Source organism: Euprymna scolopes, chromosome 20, assembly GCF_053919585.1.
Source record: "Euprymna scolopes isolate OS-2025 chromosome 20, ASM5391958v1, whole genome shotgun sequence".
Lineage (NCBI taxonomy): Eukaryota > Metazoa > Mollusca > Cephalopoda > Sepiida > Sepiolidae > Euprymna > Euprymna scolopes.
In genome coordinates, this window is record NC_136501.1 from 23,952,196 (window position 1) to 23,969,244 (window position 17,049).

Consider the following 17,049-nt stretch of genomic DNA (forward strand, 5'->3'; position numbering starts at 1 on the left):
ATAGGGGATATTGATATCTTTGAGATTCCACATATACTTTGCTAAAGTTGTCTGTTTTTAAGGATTTTTTTTTTTGAAAGCGTGTTTATGTCTGGAGATTTTGTGTTTTATAAGCCCAGAAGTAGAAATAAAGAATATCGCATTTTTGTTTAATAGAGTCGTAATTTTTTATTTCACTTTGATAAACAGTGGTATTGCTATGGAAGATGTTTGGATGTATGAGACTGTTAGATGGATTAATAGGGAGGGGTGTTGTTATTCATTAATTGTGTGCTGGTGTTAGTCTTGTCGAAACGATTTATATGGTTGGTATTTGAATTTATATTTGTGATTTTTGATACTCTGCAACTGTAAATTGCACTTTTTATTTTGCAGGACCCTTATTCATACATATCCAAACCAACTAAGCAAACGCCCCCCTCCCACACAAGAATACCTATTAACTAACAGAAATCAAGCAAACCGCGGCGAATTTCGAATGTGGTATGGACCTACTTCGTCTCGACAAGGGATGTGGTCATTCAACCTAAGCTAGTATTTGGCTTCCGGTTTGTTAGCTGTCATGGCTCTTTTGAGCTGCGACGTTGTTTGGCTGTGGAAATAATTATATAATCTCTAACATTTTGTAAATATATACATATATATATATATATATATATATATATATATATATATATATATATATATAGAGAGAGAGAGAGAGAGAGAGAGAGAGAAAGAGAAAAAGAGAGAAGGTCTGTTTATTATACAAACATTATTGGTTGCATATAGGCATATCTGTTTCGGTGGAATCCTGCAAGAACTTTCTAGTGAACTTAATAAAAGTCAAAAGTTTTATCACAAATTTACGAAAATCAAACACTTGCGTTGAAGAATGATTACAATAACTGTATTTCTGTAAACAGTCGTATTTAATCTTGTCACATCATATTTATTAATAAAACTATACAAACAAAATCGCATGTGTTTGTGTGTCCTGCTCATAAGTAATTTTACAAAGGCATACTAACTCATTGTATTAATTCATCATTAATTCACAGATTATTGAATAAAAAAAAACAACAAAAAATAAAAAATAAAAATAAAATATAAGATAAGGGGAAAATTAAAGCAAATTTTTAAAATCTTATTAAAATAAAATTTTAACGTGACTAAATTTTGAATTGTTTTTCTCGAAATCAGCAACATTTTGCTAACAGATAAATCTCTGATAAATACAATACATAAAAATAAAATAATTGTCAATAGTTTATGGATGTCTGTCGTGAATACATATCCATCGCGATAGTTTAGTAAATAAATAAATAAAACTAATAGAAAATGAATTAATATCAACGGTTGGTCCCATTTGTTTTGATCTTAGTATAGAGCTGTGTTCTAAATTAAATCCTCCAACGGTCACATATGTGCCCACCTGTTACAGAGCATGTGTATTAATGATGTTTATTTTTATTTGCTTTAATTTTGTTTTAGTTAGGAATGCCAGATATTCATCAGTTATTTAAGACATTCCAACCGATAGATTAAAAAAAATTCTTACCGCACTTTTAAATGTAATTGTTTACATTTCCTTTTCACTTGGTTTACCGAGTATATTAACCAGGTTTTGAAATTATTTTTCATAAGTTCAGGTGTTCAAATTATGTTTGCGCGCAGCGGTAATATCGGAAATATGAAACAAGCCTTCCGTTTAGTCTGGAGAGGGTACGGATATCCCCCCGAAAGTGTGTGTACACGGCGAATATATACTAAATCAAGGGTTGCGGACTGCGAACCGTGCATCTAATGAGACGGTATTTCTTAAGTTCAGTGACAAGTTGTGTTGTCAAGGACAATTGGAAACACTGCTGAGATAGCAGAGAAATGCTGGTTGGAGTGTTCTTTTACAACAACTGAAAATAATTTCCATTTCTTCGCCTGGGTACCTGAAAATAAGCAAAATTTCCTGGAACAAAGCTTCTATCATAGAGTTACCTGTCCGTGGAACACAATACCACGGGGATGCTTTCCAGCTGAATACAGCACAGTCGTTTTCAAGTTCAATATTAACACATTCTTGTTGAGCTTCTACCTTAAATAACGAATTCTGTTCAGTTTTATCCAGTCTCTAATCCTCAAGGTATTGCTCACCGTCCATATGGCAAACTAAGCAACCTTTATCCTCGAGTTGCTTTCGGGCCTTGGTAAGCAGTGACTTACTAGTACATAAAACTCCAGGCGACTCTACTGTACTATTTCATCCTAGATGGTGGTAGGATATATTGGTTCATACATATGTTAATGCCATTAGTAAAAGCGACTAATAGCCTCGATTAAACTCGAACCTGTAGCCATTGCAATATGCCCTTCTCAAATTTGATGATTCATGCACTGATGAGTATGGTTATAGTTTAATCAGAGTAATCTCTGTTCGCAAACTCCTCGCCCTCCAGAACCCTCTATCACCCCATAAAGAATACATCCTTGAGTGGCTTTTTGGCTTTGATAAACGATAATTCGTTAGAACATAAAAAGCCGCAAAACCAAGATTTGTGAGACGAGTCTACCCTACTATTTCATACTAGATGGAGGAAGGATATATTGATTCATATTTATTTCAATAGTATTAGTAAAGATGATTAACAACTTCGGCGAAACTTGAACCTGATATGCTAAACTCAGAATCCGCACCTCTAACCATTGCACTATCTCATTCTAAAATTTGTCGATGTGTGTGCTGAGGAGCCTGGCTCGAGTTCATTCCTATTAATCCCTCTCCGCAAGCTTCTCGCCCTTCACAACCCTCCATCACCCAAGAAAAAGAACATCTCGTTTATTTTGGCACCAACCCCTTCTTAGGCATCTGTTTATGCTTTTCTCTCGCTCTTTTACTAATTATTTATTTACAGTACCGAGTCCAATAAAAAGCCATTGTCACTGTGACTCATCTATTTTTCAAACCGAGCCAAACACAAACTACATCACGAAGGTGACTCGTAAAAATTCTATTAAAGACCAAAATCAGGTTCCAAACTAAAGAAACATTTTTTTAAATATTATTTAGAGTTCGGAAGATGAATTGGAATCCGAATGTAAACTGGAAAAAAATTGGAACTCTTTAAGATATCAGAATCAGATTGGGATCGAATAATTTTAACCTGATTTCCAATTCCCAAAATGATTTTTTAAAATTTTGTTTAAAACTTGATTTTCAATTACTATCGTTAATGATAAAATGACAAATTTAAACTAACAATTATAGATCATAATAAAAAATCTACAGGGTGGAACGATGAAAGTGTCGGCCCTTACAGAACAACACTACAACTTTATTTTAAGGGTCACATTATGCCACTTCACATCTTTGAAGTCGGCTTGAAAATCAACATTTTAATGTACCTGGGCATGCTGAAGCGTGTGGTGATCCTCTAGTGTAATCAGGTGGCCACTGGCAGACGCTGGGTGTACCAGCAGGACTCGGTGCCAGCCCACAAGTCTAAAAAGAACCAGGCTTGGATTTATAAGGAGTGCTACAACTTTATACCATCCTCTCACTGGTCGCTCCTCCTCCGAACCGTAACCCACTGGACTACGTTTGTTCATATGTCGAGAATATCACCAACATGACCTACTACATTAAAGCCATCCTCATCGCCGCCATCTGCCGAGTATTCGCCGAGCTCCCTCCAGCGCTTGTGGAAAAGGCATGCTCCCACCAGGACCCGTATCGAGGCGATGATTGAGGCTGAATGCGGCTACATTGAATATATGTCAGCTCTATTACATAATGAAGTTCATAGAATTTTTTTTTCAATAAGAGTTTTAAAATAAAGCTGTAGTGTAGTTTTCGTTTATAGCAACAATTTTGTCGTTCCACCCTGCAGTAGAGATGACATTGAACTCATCGTTTACTTGATTGTATTTCTCCATATTTTGATGACATGCTTACTTCCGCCTACTCACATGACTGCCGTATTGTCCGCCTAGTCATATGAGTTTTTCTTTTCCTTTGCAGATCCAAGGTAATCATCAATACCTCTGTACATTTTTTTGTGGAAAGTAGATTTGGTAATGGGGCATAAAACGAAACCCTAAGTTTCAAACATGGCGGCTGGTCTGTCAATTGAGGTATAGAAGCACAAAATGGATACAATACTTCCGCTATTCTTCAAAACTGATTTCTGTTGGGCAAAATATCAAGATATTTTTGTGAATATATTTTTTATAACATAGTTACGTTTTTTTTTTTTTTTAAATAATAACGCTTTCTTTTTTTTTTAATGTACTATATTTAAATGTGCTTTATTTACATATACTTTATGTAAACCTGCGAAATTTATTACGATCGTCACAGATTAAAAAAGTTTGTTTATAATTAACTATATTTCACGTTTATTTTTACCCCCCCCCCTATACTTAAATATATAAAAATACGTAAATATCCTTAATCAATTGATTTTTTATTTCTTAGTCGCATATCTCTTTCAAATAACTATGTTTATTTTTCCAAGCTGTTTAGATATTTCTATGTGATTAAAAACGCAAAATCAATCGATAAAGAAAGTTTACGCATTTTTATATACTTTTATCATAAGCGAGCAAAAAATAAAATAAAATAAAATAAACGTACAATATAGTTTACTATAACAATAATATTTTTTTTTAAATCGGCGACAGACGTAATAGACTGCACAGGTTAAAAAAAAGAAAAACAAACGCTTTTGAAAAAAAACGTAAATATGTTAGAAAAAATATTACAAAAAAATCTTGATATTTTGATCAAATATATATATATATATATGTTTGAAACTTAGGGTCTTGTTTTATGCACAATTACCGAATATTTATTATTATTATTATTATTATTATTATTATTATTATTATTATTATTATCATTGTTATTATTGTTGTTATTGTTGTTGTTATTATTATTATTATTGTTATTATTGTTGTTATTATTGTTGTTATTATTATTATTATTATTATTATTGTTATTATTGTTGTTATCATCATCATCATCATCATCATCATTATTATTATTATTATTATTATGATTATGATTATTATTATTATTATTATTATTATTATTGTTATTATTGTTGTTATTATTGTTGTTATTATTATTATTATTATTATTGTTATTATTGTTGTTATCATCATCATCATCATCATCATTATTATTATTATTATTATGATTATTATTATTATTATTATTATTATTGTTGTTGTTGTTATTATTGTTGTTATTATTATTATTATTATTATTGTTATTATTGTTGTTATCATCATCATCATCATCATTATTATTATTATTATTATTATTATGATTATTATTATTATTATTATTATTATTATTATTATTATTATGATGATGATGATGATGATGATGATTATGATGTATTAACGGGTCATCTTGGCTACTTAAGTAGAAAGAAAGAATAGTAATGGATCTGAAAATACATTTCACATTTTTGTCCTCAGTCAGTGACAGATAAATCCCTCAAAATTGAGATAATTTAACTTTTTTTTGTCCCAATCTAGAGTGCCGCATTTCAGAGAACTTGATTGACTTACATTAAAAATTGTCTCCGAGTCTAACTTTGTCCTTATTGAGAGACTAGTAAATAGGATAACGCTAATTACTGAATGGAAATTTTACCGTATTATAAAGGACATATGCACACACGCATCTATGGATCTCCTATAGAGAGAACTTAGATACCTACTAGACACTATCCTCGAGTGTCTAAGGTCTCTCTGTACAGTGATTTGTCAGGGCAACCTAGCATGAGGATACTTTCACTACAAGTAAATCCTGACTAAATATTAAAAATCACATAGTATTCGCGGCCCAAATAAAATCACATCGGTATGGCTAACCAACACTGGCTTTTACAAGGAATGTTTCACCTTCTCCGAGTGATGTTACCTCAAATAATAGCACAAAGCTGGAGACTTCACCAGACAAGATATCCGGAGATACTCAAGTCTGGAAACTGTTTCAAGGCAACTCGTAGATAGTATTCGCAGCCCGAATAAGATCTTCTCTGTATGGTTAATCAATACTGGCTTTTATAAAGGATGCTGCACCTTCTCCAAGTTATGTGACCTAAAAAAATAGCACGAAGTTGGATATTCCACCAGACTAGATGATTTCTCGTCCTTGTACAAAATGTCCGTAGATACTCAAGGACAGTGTCCTGTAGGCATTCAAGTACTCGTGTATCTTTATACGTGTGTATATATGCATAAGAAATTAAAAAGATAAGATTAGAAAAAATAAGAAATTTATATAAACGTGAATACATTAAAGATTTTATGCACGAATTGTGAGTACAAGATAAAAATGGAGAATGCGTGTGTATGGAACCGTTTTCTCACAAGATTGTGATAAACAGGCAATGATATGCAAAAAAAAAAAAGAAAAGAAAAAAGGGTTTCCGTTTGTGAAGAAACGATGAAAACGGTAAAAAGAGTCCGAATTGTAATGATGACGTATCGACCCAAATTAAAAACCAAAATGACAACCCGGACTTATGAAAACATTAGATCTTATGACTAATTCGCCTTCTGGAACAACGTAAACACTTCATATTCTTTCATTTGCGTTTTTTTTTTTAATTTTTTATTTATTTTCTCCATTTCATGAACTCTTTACACTTATTTTTTTTACATATATTCATTTTTTTTCATATAATGCAATTACAATTAATGTCAGTAATAGCAAATCCAACTTCGTTATAATACTTATTTTCTAATAACTTTCTTCTGATGAAAGGAAAGCATCCTTATTAACTCGCGGATTAAGGAAATCTTAACATTTCTTTTTGAATATCCTGTCGAACGATAAATTCGTGTTAATTATCATTTAGTCTTTAATTATGTTCTTTCATGAAAAGCTCTATTTCCTATTTTGGTTGAATTGAGTTTTTGGATTTCATTTGGGATTACTATATAAATATTAGTATTTATATTCTTTTTAAGTATACAGGAGCTTTTATCTTGTAAACTTAATATTTACTTCTTGTGCACACACACACACACACACACACACACACACACACACACACACACATATATGTATATATATATATACTAGCAGTTTATCTCGGCTTTGCTCGGGCCCTATGTACTGTTCATAATTTTATATGCAGATGTATGTATATATTAAATAGCTTAACTCATGTCCAGGTAACCGACATCTAAAATCTCAAGAGTTTACACCCAAAATTGGTGAAAGACTTTGGTAGAGTCTGTAAAGATCTGCATTTTCACCTTTGGTGTTTTGGCAGCAAAATTTTCGCCCCAAAACTTATTAAACAGCTTGCTACATGTCTGAATACCCTTTTATAAAATTTTTCAAATGTTTAGACCCAACATTGGTTGAATAGTTTGCTAGAGACCGCAAAGGTAAAATCTTTTGATTTCTGGCCCCCTTGGCAGTGCAGCCAAATTCTCGGCTAAAAACCGATTAAAAATCTTGCCTTGTGTCTGAATACACTTTATGTAAAATTTACAATGGTTAGACCGAAAATTGGCTGAGAAATTTGGTAGAGATCGAAGACGTAATTTTTTTTATTTACTTTTACCCCAATTTTGACCTCTTAAATTTCCTTGTTGTGGGCTCAAATAACTTTAAAATGTTTGACGCATCTCCAAGTAACCTACATCTAAAATTTAAAGTGTTTAGACCAAAATTAGCGGAGGAGTTTGATAGAGTTTTCAAAGGCCAAATCGTTGAACTTTGACCCCTTGACAACCGAAAATCGATTAAAAAGATTTTCCAAAATCTCAATATCCCTTATGTCTAATCTAGAGTCTGTAGTCTAAAAATTGACAGAGTAGTTTGGTAATAGACACACACATGCAGACAATGTCACTTATTTATATATATATATATATATATATATATATATATATATATATATATATATATAGTTGGCAAGTAAGTTCTTGCCGTTTTGAAATCTACATTTTTAAAAGTAAAATAAGAACAAACAACTATTTAATCAATGATGCATTCTCCATTCATGTTCCCAACTTTTTCCCAACGTGAAAAAAGATTTTCTATATTTTTTCGGTAGAAATCATTTGATTTTGACTTGAAAAATAACACAACACAATATATTTAAAAAATGGCAAGAACTTAGTTACAAACCCAATATATATATGCATGTATATACAAATCCACTTACCTTAATTTTTGCTCTGATTGCAAGCTGGTCTCTGGTTTCATCGGCGTTTCCAGGTGCGGTCCTTCGCCATAGAACGCTGCCAACAATAGAATACGTAATGATCAACATGATCAGCGGCACGATACAGGTCAACAGAAGAATAATCCACGTGTATACCATCCGGTGTTCCTGCTTTGACCATGTTTCGGCACACTCCATTTTAGCATTGTCGCCGATCCCGTGGACGTTGACTTTGGCCACGAAGAGCTGGACGCAAGAGATGGCAACGGCAATCAACCAGATACTCGCTATTGTGTAGTGCGTTTTAGACGTGGTAATTCGAGATTTCAGAGGATTTGTTACCGCTATGAGCCGGTCGATACCGATCGCCATGTTGGTGGAGACGCTCATCGTGACGGAGAAGAGTTGAAAAAAGAGCACGATCGGACACATCGGCCGAGTGAAGATCCACGTGCCCAAGATGACCACAGTGAAAGTGAAGGGGATGCAGAAGATGCCCATGATGAGATCGGCCACGGCCAGGTTGATCAGAAACGGCCGGATATCTGTGCGACACCGCTTGCCAGTGGCAAACACCGAAATCGCCAGTATGTTGCCAAAGACGGAAGCGAAAGTCGTCGCACAGTAGACGATTATCAAAACGCTTTTCACTTCTGGGGTCAAGTAGAAACTGTTGTCCGGTTCAAGGGTTAAATTGCCGGAAGTGCTGGGGCTAATGGTTGTGGTTAGAAGCATGCTGACTGGTGACGGAGAGTTTTGCTCTTCCGAGTCCAATGATGCTGCAAGATCGTAAGGTTGGTCGAGGCCTCCATCAAAACCAAGCATATTTGTTTTATTTCCTCGAAGTTTCAAATAATTAGTTTGGATCGATTTTTTTTGTATTATTTGATTAAAAAATATATGACTGTCCTAATCGTTATGATGAAGTTGAATCAAGAAAATAGATTTCTTAAAATAATATAACACATGTGTCGAGTTGACAAAAGGCGTTAATAAATGTTTCTTTTCTTCGATTTCCTTTCAATATGGCCGAATTTACAGATGTTTATTTTTTCGACTGGGCAAATATTAAAAGATTGAGGTCGTGTGTCACTTTTACGAATCGTCCATTCAGGGCGTTAAAAATGTACAAAGCATTCACGCTGAGTTTTCTTTTCTTTTCTTCTAAACGAAGTTGTTTGTATCCATGAAAACAATAGATAATTATTAAGACCTTCACCGGAATTGACGCATTTAATTTATGTTGTAAATTATGAATGAGTTAAGGGGGATATTTGTCAATGAATGTTTACTCGAGTTGTTCGTTCGGGCGCCGTTTCATTTTACGGGTACTCGCGTTAATCTGAAAGAAAAAGAAAAAACAAATATTTGTGATTAGTAAGCGTGAATAATTATTTTTAGTAAAACATGGAATTCAAAAAACTGAGATGGAAAAATTTTAAATGAAATTTCTCCCCACAAAAATAATTGTAAGTGTCGCTAGTAAAGCGCCACACCAAATATTCGTGACGGATCAAAGAAGAGGAAAAGACCAAGGGGAGAAAGCACTAACCAGATCTCCACTGAATTAATGTGAATAAAATTGGAACCTTGTGGAGGGTTATTGTTGCTACCCCAATTATAATGATGGCCATAAGTCATTGCTAGCAAAAAATCAATGGTAAACGGCTGTTTCGATAACGCAAATACATTTGCAAGAGTTATCGAAAAAGGTGGAGAGTACTGAAAACCTGTGGAGACTTGTTCTCAGCTAGCCTCCATGGAATACCAGAAGTTATTGACAGTGAGTAATCTCTGATGATGACCTGTGTGAGAACTCCTAGTGAGTACAAATAATAATAATAATAATAATAATAATAATAATAATAATAATAACAATAATAATGATAATAATAATGATAATGATAATAATGATAATAATGATAATAATGATCATAATAATATAATAAAAACTTTTAAAGCTAAAAAGAATTGATTAAAAAATTTAATTTCTTTTCAATGAAAATTCAGCATTGTTTTTTTTTTCTGAAATATTTTTAAAGATAAATTATAAAGGAAAAGATGTCAATTCACTTGCACATTTTTTAAATTGTAAAAAAAATCTACAAAAAGAAATTCCTACAGCCTCCTCTTAGCATAATTTTATTTTAAATTCTAAAATACTAGCAGCACCCGCTAACCGGCGTTGCTCGGTGAAAGCGTGCCCCCTCTCGAAAAAATAAAAGTAAGGTTGGTATTGTTGGAAAAAAATGTTGCCCAACCCTAAACCTCGTCATAGTACGAACGGCTTTCGGAATAGACGTTCCCAACCCCTCATGGTAAAAATGGCTATTGGAATGTCAAGAACGGGTGGAGAGTGGTGGTGTAGTAAGGGTAGTTAGCAGTAGTAGTAAGGATAGTAAGCAGCGTTGCTAACTGAGATTTTAAAAAACCGCTAGATCAAGGAAAAGAAATCTCCAGATAATCGCTAGGTTTTTAAATTTTGTCGTCTGGAATTTTCAAAAACCGCTAATACAAAACCAAAAAAACTCCAAAACTAAAAAGCATTACATTTTAACTTCCTACCCGACATAAAAATAATATGAATATAGTATATTCAATATAAATAATGTTCCATATTTTCTCACTATATATTTATGGAATTATATAGAAGGAGGCTTTCCCATTTCATCGGTTAGTTTTATCTGATTTTTGGTGAGCGCATACTTTGTTTTGCAAGAAATAAATCATAATAAAACAATGGTTATAATAAAATTAAATTGAAATATATTAAAAATTAAACATCACAATAAAGGCATACCTAAATATTGAATATTGCTGAATAGATTCTCCATAAATATAGGATGAATAAATATTTGCAAAATAAGTTTCTTTATAAAAATCCGCAAAACATGGGCACCAAATTTTGTACAGGAAAGATAGAGAGGGAAATTGGAACTACTGCCTCTATAGATGGTGAGATTGTGATCGTGGCGCTTCTTTTATATAGATAGAGAATTGCATCAGCAGTGAGATATCTTCTGGAGCGGTAGAAGGATCCTACCATTTTTCCAGCGACCTTGGCAACTGACTTGATGTACGTGTTCCATTTCAGGTCAGGAGTAAAGGTCAATCCCAGAAGCTTATCAAAACATGGAACCTCTCCTAGACGAGAGCCATCCATTTCAATTGATCTCAGATGAGGATTAGAGCGTTGATGATGTAAAGATAGGAGCCTGATTTTAAATGCATTAAAATTAACCAGTCACCTCTTCCATCACTGTACCGTGCGCTCAAGATCACAGGAGAAAGAATCAGAGAGAAATTTGTCATTTACAGCGTTTGATGTTTTGCCATAGATGGTCGTGTAATCAACATAGATATCAACGAATAATTTAAGTATGTGTTTTGGGAGATCATTGATGCAGATCAGGAAGAGAGTTGGGCCCAGGATGGACCCCTGAGGGACTCCAGCATTAATACTGCAGGCCTCTGATTTCTGTCCATCAACAACTCCACTTATGAGCCTATCAGAGAGAAATGATTTAATGATTGAGAAAACATTTCCAGTTATACCGTAGCTAGAAATCTTGTGAAGTAGGCTCTTATGCCATGCCTTATCGAAGGCCTTTGATATATCAAGAGCAATTGCCTTAGAAAGGAAGCCTTTGTAGAGAGATTCACTAATCTTATGAGATATAACCGTTAGCACATCTTCTATAGATCTGGCAGAACGGAAACCATATTGCTTGTCACTAAGAAGGTTATTTCTGCTGAAGTGGTTGACTACTTCTCTATTTAATATAGATTCCAGCAACTTGTTCATGACACACATGAGACTTATTGGTCTGTACTGAGAGGGAGATGACTTATCACCTGAATTCTTAAATACAGGGCATACTGATAAGGTTTTCGATAGTGTGGGGAAGCAATTCTCCTTAAGGCAGCGCTTAAACAGTTTTGTAAGTATGGGGACAAGTTCTGGTTGAAGCTTTTTCAACACTATAATTGGAATGCCGTCAAGGCCAGTTGTTTTACTGGAATCAAGGCTTGATTAGCTTGGCGACCTCCAGCACAGATATTTGTATGTTGCATAGCGTGTTGTCTGTTATAGGAAGAAATACAGGGAGTTGATGACCTTCGTTTGATAGGGTAGAATTAGCTGCAAAGTTCTTGGCAAATTGTTTGGCCTTGTCTGATGCTGACGAGATGACCTCAGGTCCATTGATGATGGTTGGGATAGAACGCACACTTCTGTTCAGGATTCTGTTTGCTATTTACCAAAGCTGGTGGGATTTAACGGACTGAGCATATAGCTCCGTTGCATTTTTTATTACTCTTTTACAGTGGTTGCTGGCAGTCCTGAAAGTAGCTTTAGTCTCCGAGCATTATTATTTTTTTTAATTACATTTTCACCCCAAACAAGACACATTGCCACTTTGTTGTATGTGGCTACTATCAGGGACATAGGCATCAGGGGTACTGTTTAGGGAGTTGGGCAGCAAGATGTCGGTTCATGTTGCACTTGAACTTCTGCATGTCAGTACAGTTGGGGAAGCAGGGACCCGAAATGGAATTCCAAAGTCGTGCTGTCCTGGGGAAGAAACTACTGGAATAGAAGACTTTCTTACATCTAGGAATATCAACTGTGAAGGGGTGGGATTTAGCTGCTTCTCGGGTTTGTTGGGGGTATTTACGTCGAGGGGGCACAAGTGTTTGCAGTTCCTCAAAGCATTCACCGTTAAAGTACTTGTAGAACAGGCAGAGGTATGCAATATTTCGTCGATGGGACAGAGGTTTGAAGTTTAGATGACAGTTCAGGACCTGCCAGATTGGCGACTCTCTTTTTGAACCCTAATGGCAGATGCACCATCCCAAATATGACAACAATACTCCATACATGGGCGAATGGTGGCCTTATAAAGGTATAGGATACTTTCAGGCGTTAATAGCTTTCTAGCACGGTAGAGAGCACCCACCTTCTTCGCAGCGGTTCTGGCGAAAAATTATACTCGCCAATATTTAATACTACTACTACTACTACTACTACTACTACTACTACTAATAATAATAATAATAAAAAGAAGAAGAAGAGAAAGAAGAAAAAGAAAAAGAAGAGGAAAAAGAAGAGCTAACTGGAAGAAAAGAAGAAATAGAAAAGAATCCCATAAACTGACACACCAAGATTAGTTCGTGCAACCACCCCATTGAGTTTTAATGGTGACAAATAGTCGGCGACACGCATTGCCACTCGGACTCAAGTAAACACAACTTACTGTTACAAATGAGCGATAACTGTTACCGGCTAGTTTTAGAACACCTAGTGAATACGAGATTGCAACGAGAATCTTAAGTAAGGATTGGAGACATGATCCAACTATGAGGAAGAAAAGAAAGAGATGATGTAAACACTTTGCGAACGTGACGACCACAAATACCTGCATATTCTGAAAACGGACACGATAAACGAGATGATAGGAAAGTATTGCCTATCAAAAGAAAACTTATTATATCGTGATTATAACCTGATCAAAGTATATCATAGTCAGACCATCTGGACCATTCATCTGTCATAATAAAGTCGTATTTCTATTTGTTTCATAATTTGATTAATATGTACAAATGTTAAACGGTTTCACAAATTAATTTTCATACATTACACGGATTTTTATACATTTTTACTCTAGCATTATTTTTATATATCTACTATTATATAAAAGGCTGATTCTCTCTCCTCTGATCTCGAGCGCGTGGTTCAGTGGGGGAAGATGTGGCTGGTTTCCTTTAATGCATCCAAAACCAAACTCCTATCCTTGCATCATCAACGCTCTGATCCCCAGCTGGCATCAATTGTGATGGATGGCTCTCGTCTGGGCGAGGCTCAGTGTTTTGACAAGCTTCTGGGTTTGACCTTTACTCCTGATCTGAAATGGAACACGTACATTAAGTCTGTTGCCAAGGTCGCTGGAAAGATGGTGGGATCCTTCTACCGCTCCAGAAGATATCTCACTACTGATGCAATTCTCTATCTATATAAAAGCCAAGTACGTCCAAGGATGGAATACTGTTGCCATATCTGGGCAGGAGCTGCTAAAAACAGCCTATTCTGCCTTGACAGAGTACAAAATAGACTTCGTGGTTTAGTGGGGGATGCCCTTTTCTCTACCCTGCAACCTCTCTCCCACAGAAGAGACGTTGCGAGCCTGTCCTTGTTTTATCGTTATTTCCATGGCAGATGCTCGTCTGAACTCCAATCTCTGGTCCCCCCTCGCCAATCTTTCACGAAAAACACCCGTCTAGCTGAATCCACTGTGAAAAATTTCCCCCACTCTATATCTGTGCCTAAATCAAAACGCGGATTCCATGAACAAAGCTTCTTTCTTAGAACTGCACGCCTGTGGAACTCTGTTCCGTCTGCCTGCTTCCCTCCGGACTACAACTTGGATGTCTTCAAGTCCAATGTTAACAAATTTCTAATGAACCGCCCCCTTAAGTAAACACTTCATCAAATCTCCACACTAACGTACTGTACTTGCAATAACCCTTATCCCTGAGTGGCTTCCGGGCCTTGATAAGTGGTGTAAAAAAAAAAAGCCACTTTGTGTCTGTGTGAGTACCTTTAAGCTCAACCTAGCGATTGTTAAATTACTCTGTTCAGTTTTTTCCTTTTGTTTAGTGAGTCTTCATTTTTCATCCTTATTACTTGTTGTTTTTTTCTCCGATTCTCTTGATACTCAGCTTACAAAAATAATGTTTTCTAGTTTCTACTCATACAAATCACTAGTTAATCAATTTTCTCAATAGTGACACCGGTTTTTAATGATAAAAATAATATAAAACTAAGTTTAAAATGAATCACCAAAAATATGACATTATCAATATAAAACTTAGAATATGCCATTTACTGAAACGTGTTAAACATAAACGTTTACTTTAGTATAATTCAAAAGTTAATTTTTATGTCTGGCAGTGTTCTTAAATATGTTTTGTACAGAAATCCATCCAATTAATATCGAACATCGAAAAAAAAAAAATCCGATCCCAAAATCGTCTTTCTTCCTTATAGATAACAAATAATTTTTACAGGGGGAATATTTACGTTACATCGGCCAAGGGAGATAATAAACTCTCAGTAAATCATTTCTTCATAAAAACAGAATTATTGTCATCTGTAGATATAGCTCAGTGTTAGAGCAATCGACGACAGATCGAATGATCCCTTTTTCAAACCCAGGTTTACTTCACCATTTAAAAAAAAAATTCTTATCAAATTAAATTTACAATAAAAAAAAGGTACCATTTAAAATCGCCGCTAATCATTTCTTTGTTTGCATATTTTAAAACCAAACATTAATCAAAGTCACTTTTCCAGGCCATTTATCGTTTTTCCCAAATATCAGCTGACATGATATTGTAAACAAACACAGACGGAATTTGATGAACGACATTATCATTATTATTTATTTATTTTTAATTTTTGGGAATTAGTCCACCGGGTAAATTATTACTCGTAATATAGAGCATTGATTCTATAATAATACATACGCAATCTGCATAAATTAAAATATCATGTTTAAGCGTATTGTACGGTCGGACAACGCCAGGCGTCCAGCTAATATATGTATTATATTATTTGTTTAACGAAAATCTACATACAAAAACTAACTTCATTCATATACTTTATTAAAAAGTCTAAATCAATAATTAGCTCCAGGTTATAAGTATTAGAATAATTTCAATTGTTTTTAGAAATAATATTTAAAATTGATTTATTTTATTTATTTATAATTTTATTTATATTTTATTTAATTTATTTTTAATTATTATTGACAAACATCAGTTGCGTTGAAAATGGAAGTAAGCTTTATTTGTTTAAACTATGAGTTATTTCCCCTTTAAGCTATGTAGATTATTTCCCATTTGATTTTCATAGATTCAGAGGGATGTATTTTATGCTTCAATAACTCAAACATGTGGTACACTTTCAGGAAAATCGTAACAAGTTAGGATATTCAGTATATCTTAAATATTACATGAATTCACCCTCCATCCAGCAATATGCTTTCACCTGGCAACGCCGGGTATATGCAGTTAGTAAACTGGATAAAAGTAGAATTGAATTAATAGACCAAGAACATTATTACTTTAACAGCGGAAGACTAGAAAATAAATAATACAAAACAATACCCCGTCAAAGTTAACAACGTGAAGAAAACGGGAAGCAAAATGACAAGAAATGCGAAATGGGAATAGAATCAACTACATGGAAAATATATCAAACTAGTAAACAATTACACACGAAAAAAAAACAAAACAAAAAACGTGGACATGGCTACGGAAAAGAAAAAAAAACAGAATATGCACTGAGAGTCTACATCATCACGACCAGAACGAACTACATAAAATAAGCCACGGTAAACAAGACCCTGAAAAAGAGCAAATAAAGATTCTGTGGACAAAGATACGAAGCAGAAGCAGTAAACGACATTATATGTGAATGCAGAAAATTAGTATAAAGTGAATATAAAAACTGACAGAAGTTACCTGTGAAAATAAATTAATTTCAAACAGACGAACCAAAAATACTGTTATATGTTTTGTTTTACAAGATCAACCATCGAAGGTATACATGATTTTAAACGTACTTGTTATGATACTTATTTTTACACACACACACACACACACACACACACACACACACACACACACACACACACACACACATATATATATATAATATATGATATATAAAATATATAATATTATATATATATATATATATATATATATATATATATAAAATAAAAATTACAATTAAATTTACCAAAATGATCCAAGATGGTAAAACTAAAGTATACTATAAATATTAAAGACTTAATATTTATGAATTAATCTC

General features: G+C 34.1%; 1 protein-coding gene across 2 annotated transcripts in view; it reads right to left on the reverse strand.

Annotated features, from left to right (window-relative positions):
* Positions 1 to 17,049, reverse strand: part of LOC145241367 (RYamide receptor-like) — a 735,032-nt gene that overhangs the window by 95,953 nt on the left and 622,030 nt on the right. For both annotated transcript variants that reach the window (XM_080104240.1, XM_080104241.1), the window contains one exon: positions 8,175 to 9,516. In XM_080104240.1, the coding sequence (XP_079960366.1) occupies positions 8,175 to 8,999 (825 nt within the window). In that variant the 5' untranslated portion in view covers positions 9,000 to 9,516. The remainder of the gene's footprint in view (positions 1 to 8,174; positions 9,517 to 17,049) is intronic.